At 43.3% G+C, this 7192-nt stretch overlaps 1 protein-coding gene across 1 annotated transcript in view; it reads left to right on the plus strand.

The window, feature by feature from the left end:
- The window catches only part of MYO1D (myosin ID), a 28988-nt gene extending 22295 nt beyond the window's left edge, over nt 1-6693 (plus strand). The window contains exon 15 of the mRNA XM_009700837.1: nt 6523-6693. Coding sequence (XP_009699139.1) covers nt 6523-6693 — 171 coding nt within the window. The remainder of the gene's footprint in view (nt 1-6522) is intronic.
- Nucleotides 6694-7192: the final 499 nt, after the last annotated feature.

The following is a 7192-nucleotide window of genomic DNA, read 5'->3' on the forward strand; positions in this document are numbered from 1 at the left end:
CCAGTATGTAAGTGCAGTCAGTGCTGCTTTTCTCATCCTGGCCTCCCATTCCACCTGGGCTGTTCTTGCTTGCTTAATGTTTCTTTATAAACTGTTTTAAAGCATATTTACGTGCTCTGTTTCTACTGTCCTCGAACGAAATGACAGTCCAAGAGCTCTTCTTCATTGATACTTATTTGACCTTCCTGGAAAGCTGCACGTTTTTTGGCAGTATCAACAGTATCTTTAAACCTCTCATTTGGGGGAATAGTCTCCAAAAATACTAATTTGGTGAGCAGGAATAATAATAATAATATCAGAAACAAAGCCCAGAGCCTGTGAATACAGTACCTGCAGCATTAGTTGGTTATTTAACTTTTCCAGTATTTAAAATAACCGCCTTTAAAATTCTGGTTTGTTGGTATTCTAGTTTAAATCTGGAATTTGGTGATGAAGCGGAGTTGGAATCATGGAATCATTATGGTTGGAAGAGACCTCAAAGATCATCAAGTCCAACCGTATACCCAATGCCACCATGCCCGCTAAACCCACTAAACCGTGTCTTGAAGTGCCACATCTAAACGTTTTTTGAACACCTCCAGGGATGGTGACTCCACCACCTCCCTGGGGAGCCCGTTCCAATGCCTAACGACTCTTACAGTCAAGAAGTTCTTCCTAATGTCCACCTGAACCTCCCCTGCTGCAACTTGAGGCCGTGTGCTCTTGTCCTATCACTAGTTATCGGGGAGAAGAGACCGACCCCCGCCTTGCTACCCCCTCCTTTCAGGTCTTTGTAGAGGGTGATCAGGTCTCCCCTCAGCCTGTCTCCCCTCAGTTCTGTGATCCCTGAGAAGAAGGGGTGGGTGGTGGTGATATTAGGGTGTCAGATGTTTCCATTGGGGTGAGTAGCATAGAAGTGTTGTCAACGCTGCAAGAGCTGTTCACAGATACAGTTTGAACTTCAGGCTGTGGATACACATGTCCATACAAGTATGGAGACTCAGGAGATATGTTTTTGGAGGATGCTGAGTTGAAGTGGCGCTTATCAGCCCTGGTATCTCAATACTGTAATCCTGCAGACTTACACTGAGAGTCTTTTGGGCAGAAACCTCTGGTAGGTTGAAAAAGGGGGGGGGGGGGGGGTGGGTTGTTGTGTGTTTGGGGTTTTTTGTGGGGTTTTTTTGGTTTTTTGTTTGGGTGTTTTGTTTTTTTTTTAAAAAAAAAAAAAAAAACAACAAACCAACCAAACCATAAACAAGCTTTACAGAGTTGCCATGTAACATTTGTCAAGCACATGTTTTACTGCCCATGCCGTTCGCTTGAGGATTTGGTCTTTCTGTGATGGATTACTTTGGGTAGCTTTTCTTTTAAATACTGACACGGGAAGTCCTTTGGCTGACACGGCTGTAAATGATGAGCTTTTCTAGGAACTCTCTCTGGACATGCATCTCTTTGTTTTTTTTTCTTTTTTTCCTTTTCTTTTTTTCCCCTCCTGCTCTGTAACTCCTTTTGTCTGACTCTTCTTTCTTCCATACCGCTCCTCTCCTACCAAGGTTGACAGGCTTCATCTCTAGTAAGTTATAATGTCATCTTAGTGACTGATTGGACATATCCAGCACAAATTTGTCAGTCCTGTGTCCCATCCCTTCTCTCATCTAACAAGCTATAAACTATGGAAAAGAAATCACTCAAGGAGGAGTTTATTTAGGGTGCAATAACTTTAAACTGGTTTGTTTTCTTTTTAACACTTCAAAATCTAAAAATTCCTCTGCTTGATTTTAAAAAATAAAATAAAATTCAGTTGCAATTAGGCTTCTAAACAGCTTTCAGAACTGGGGCCTTTGTGTCTCTGTATTTCAGTTCTTCCATTTATAAAATGCAGCTCCTAGGCTTGACAGCCTCATGGTGCAATAAAGGGAGCTGCATAATTATCCCCCTGAAGAGCTGAGGCTGGTGGGATTGTAAGCATGGAATAATCTACTTTAGAATTTACCCTAGTAGCTGTCATTGCCGAGAGGCTTTAATTACACTGTAATTGCACTGATAGATGATCTCCTGTCTGTGCAGGAACTTCCTATTTCGGTTTTCCAAAAGGAAAGCATCGTCTTGACTTCTGCCTTTTATATCCAATGCAGATACAGTCACTCCTCTTTGTGCTGGGCTTGAAGCCACAGATTTTTTTGCCTTGAGATTTGTTACGTTTTTGAATGGCAAAGGCATGAATGACAACCCAAGCAGCCAGCTTTGCAGTGATGAAGGGCGTTGATGTATTAGCAATAATGAATAGCTGTGAACTGGACGACATAATGTCAGTAGTGAACAAGTGACACCATTTCCCTTGAGGCAGAGGGCTGGGATGCACTTTCTTGACTTCATGCTCCTCATGACTTCTTTAATTTGGTTCCTGTGTTCTCAAGATGTTGCAGTTCTGCGGATCGAATGTGGAATATTTGTGATTATCGATCTCATCAAGGGATTTATAGTCATCCTGACATCAGATGCAACACAACAGTATTGAGGGCGGATCTGGCATGGTCTGGCATTATTCTGATGTTAGTGATCCTGTTGCTAACGCTGAAATAGGTTTCTCCTTAAGGGTGAGTAACATGAGGATGGAGAAGTGGCCCAAGCTGAATATTAGCAAGAAGGGATGGGGAGAACTGCAGACCATTCACCTTCACAACTGCTTCGCTTTCACTTTCACAGCTTCTAAGTTCAAGTGTAATTCAGGGAGTTCTCTGAATATCCTACATTTTCCTTAAATAGCTTATTTCCAGTCATATAGGAGACTTGTTCTAGCAGATGAATGACCTGACCTTTGTTTCTTGCCATACAAATGAGAGATTACAGTAGAGAGCTTATAAATTGCAGACATCAGGTCCAGAAAACTCCTACTCCTCATCAGTTATAGCTGCCATGACCGCATCAAACCTACTTCAACTCTGATTTGAAGTTCAGAAAGGGCTGCTTCTACCTTCATGGTTTGACACACAATGTCTGAGAGAGCGTGAAGAGCGGCGATGACAACTGTGTTCCCATGGCACAGCCAAGCTCTACAACTGAAGGGAAAATCATCACCCACGCAGACTGCAAGTTATGAGAACTGGTAGGAGACTGTCAGGTGAATAAAGACCTTTGCAAACCTTCTTATCTTCAATGCTGAGATAATTTTCAGGAGAAAGCCAAAAAAGTTAATACGTAAGTCTCTTAGAACTCTTCAAATTATACCAGCATGTTATATTTCACCATCCTGTCCTTAAGGAAAGGAGAATAAATAGAACAGGTATGGATTGCGTTGAATTACCCTGGCAGAAGAAAGTGCTTGGTGTGGCGATGACCTTGGTAGAAGACCTCACACAGAACAGAGCTATCGCTTGGCTGCCTGGTGTCCTGAGGAAGCTGTGTCCTTAGTGTTCCTTCTTTTTTTGAGCCCACCACTCTCTGAAGATATGAAAAGAAGAGGAGGATGAAGGGATCAGTGCCCAACCAGGGGACTCAGCCGGTTCTTTGGAAGTGGGGCAGTTTTCTCCACTGCATGCGGCTTTGCCTCAGTCTCCCTGGTAAGGAAAGGAGCCAAACAAGACTGTGAAAGAGCTATCCCTGATGCACTTCGTGGGGAGAGATGAAGTCACTAGGGGAGAAGGGAGATGATATAAGAATGTATATTGCCCACATATCCTTCTCTTTACCCACGCACTCCCCATACCTAGTTACACGCTCCTGGGTTGCTGCATGGAGGGTGGGCAGCACAGGGATGCTGCCAGCTCTTCTGTGGGTGGTTGGCTTAGATTTTACTCACTCTCCTCGGTGCCGTATATTCCTAACCCAAGGACAGCCCTCGGGGAGAAAAGCACAGCCTGATGCTACTGATTGCACACTTAAGAAAGCAGGGAAACGTTCCAGTCCAACACCTTCCTCAGAAGATCTGGTGGTTTGTTTCAGTTTCTAGGATACGAGTCTCTGCATTTCCAAGGCCTCTGTCTCTTAGCCTGTTCGTTACTCGTTACTCGTATTCAACCTATTCATACTCATTAGTGAGTGGAAGCTCCGTGTGCCTGTCATCAGCGCTGCATACCTCCAGGTTATGTCAGGGCTAGGCAGGGTAGTCAAGGATGATCCTGTTTCTTCAGTAATTCTGAAGGGAAAATAGCCATTTTGGGCCTTTCATATTATCCTGAGATTAGGTAAGTGACCTAAAATCATCGAAAATAGGGCTAAATCATAGACAAATAGTAGAAAACAGGGCTAAAGGGGACCTTGGGAGTGCACCTAATTCACCTCCTCTTTGAGGACACCTCTGCCTCGATTTTCTCTTTGCAGGTGCTTGTTCAGGCTGTTCCTTTCTAGCGATGGACGATCCCCTCCTTTCCGCAGGCATTCTGCTCCCATTCCTGGTTTTCCTAATGCCTAATTTGAATTTTTATACTGTAGTTAAAGCCAGTACTTCTTTGTCCCAAGCCTGAATATTTACTTTTCTTCCTATCTACCCTTTAAATACATAAAATCTAACATCGGGATGGTTATGTGGCTCCTTAGTCCTTCTAGACTAAACCCATATTTCCTCTGAGTCACATTTTCTGGATTTTTGATCTTTCTTGTTCTTCCCTGAACTGACTCACCGCCACTTGAACTGCAGTGCCCTAAGCTGCCTGTGATGTTCAGATAAGTAGAAATCTGTTGGGTTTGTGGGTTTTTTTTTCCTTACAGTTTTCCTGTTCCTGTGCCCCTTCCTTAGAAAAACATGAACTTGACTCATGTTCAACTAGAACTCCTAGATGGTTTTTTGGGCACTGGTATCAAATCAGTTTTTCATTCTTTTATTATACAACTATTTCTGCCTAAAGGTGGAACTTTGCATTTGTCCTCACTAAATTAATCCTTTTTTTTTTTTCTTTTTTCTTTTTTCCCAGACCACTCCTCCCATTTCTTAATGTTGTGGGTTCTTGCACTCTGAAACTGCATATTGCCTACAGATTTAGTACCCACGTTGTACTCCTTCATTCACATCACTGTTGAAGCCATCCAGTAGCACTGGAACAGAACAGACTCCTTTGGAAAACCCTTGGGGTTTTGCCTTTTGAGAAGGGGCCTCTGCTTACTCAGAGAAGTTTTACAGATGGTTTCACAGTCACCTGTTTCATCTAGTCCAGGAGAAACTTGCTAAAATTTCATTCTTAATTATCACTTGTGATTGTGAAAGGTGACATCTTCTAATATTAAAATGTCAGACAGGCTGCTTATCTCCCTTTATCATAATGTTAGCATTGCTGTAAACTGATTTTTTTGAAATGCTCCAGTTTAGGTGCATCTTTGACATGTCGTCTGAAGAAAGTCTCTGGGCTTACTGTGACCTTCTGAGCTGACTGGGATCCTCTTATGAGTTCTCTCCTTGGCTAGTGATGAGACTGGGTGGGCAATAAACTCTGCCAGCCTGCAAAATATGCCACTCCTTTTGCAAGGGATATGTAAAAAATAATATATATTAATGTTCTAAGAATACAATTTCACCTTGAAAAACTAAAGTGGGCCTTTATGACGCTTATTAATTGCTTTTCCCTGCACCAGTAAAGTTAGAAGTGGGATAGCAAGGGCTAGCTATGAAGAGAAGGGAATAAATGGACTTCAAAACCCAGCATGATAAAAGTACCTAAGTTTAAAAGACTTATAACCAGCCCTTACAAGCTGGTGCTAGTTATAGACCATGTTGGCCTAAAAGAAAGTTTACTTTAGTCACATAAAAATAAAAGTAAACATCAGAACAGTTTGGCAGGATGGTATATGGGACTTATCTGATGGGTGCAGGCTGGCTGGCAGTGAAAAAGATACATGACCCTGTGGGACTGTCACCTGAAGGTCCAGGGCCAGCCTAGTCAGCTTGGGGCAGGACCACCTGGGCTGTGCACGATAGAGTAAAGCCACCAGTCCCGGGTCAACGTTCTCTGCCGCCTGCAAGTCCAAGGTGGTGCAGAAAGAGGAACTCGTGTGCCGGTGGCTTGGTTTTGTCTGTGGAAGGTGTGGGCTGGAAGGTAGCTGAGTTTTGCCCTGCATAGGGTGGGGTTCAGTGATTTCCATCATTCAAGCCTGTTGATACAGGGTGTAGAGGACTTCATTCAGCATAGTTTAAAAATTATGGAGTAATCCATGCTACTTTTAGTTCTTGATACTGGAAAAGCCATATCCGACAATCAGGGCAATGAATTACATTGTTTTTTCTATCTTTTCTGAAGACTCTTTTTGTTGTCATCAAAGTCGGTAGAGGAGGAGGACATGGAACTGGTTCTGACGTAAAGCAAAGGTCAATTGAACTCGAATGAGTAACACGTGGATCCTGTAACAGATGTTGTTGCAGTGTGCGAAGGGGAGGAACGTGTTACATGCCACCCTTGTCATTTCTGTTCTAACCTTGTAATTCCTGTTAAGCAGCCAAACCTCATTCGGATGACTGGGGTGGACTGACACCTCAATGTTTTCTTGAGGAATCAGTTGTGTCTGCATAGACTTTTTTTCTTTCTGAGTGAAACTCGGTTTGATTTATCTCCTCAGGAGCCCTATTATGTCCGTTGCATTAAGCCCAACGATAAGAAGTCACCACAGCTTTTTGACGAGGAGCGTTGCAGGCATCAGGTTGAATACCTTGGCCTTTTGGAGAATGTGAGAGTCCGCCGAGCAGGCTTTGCCTACCGCCAAACGTACGAAAAGTTTCTTCACAGGTAAGAAGAGTGCTGGCAAGTGATTCAGTTCAGCTCTTTGCAGGACAACTTGGACATCGGAACGAGGCCTGTCATTTGTCCGTCTCTCCTTGAGCAAAGAGTAAGTCTTAAGTCCTCTGGGCTTGTGATCTTCCCTCTTGAGCATATGGGAGGTGGTGTGTTTGGTTTAACGTCTGCTGTTGGGTATGATAAAACATGAGTCTAACAGAGGCTCTGGTTGCTCTCGTTTTGTGGCAGCAGATGTGTTTTGAGTTGTGTATGTGGCACTCAACTTCTTTTCTGCTAAAATTCATTTGCTGTATTACAAAGAATGCGTAATGATGTTCTTCCCCAGAGCATAACCCTAAAACCAGAGCTAATTAACTTCTGTTTTCTCTCTGAACATTGTCTAATTGTTGGAGCGAGAGAGACAGACAGACATGGTGTGTCTTGGGAAGTGCTTGATGGCATGCAGTGACATTACCGGTGTGCAGGGGGAAACCTCTGGACTTTAAACCTGGAAG

Source organism: Cariama cristata, unplaced genomic scaffold (assembly GCF_000690535.1).
Source record: "Cariama cristata isolate BGI_N322 unplaced genomic scaffold, ASM69053v1 scaffold16835, whole genome shotgun sequence".
Lineage (NCBI taxonomy): Eukaryota > Metazoa > Chordata > Aves > Cariamiformes > Cariamidae > Cariama > Cariama cristata.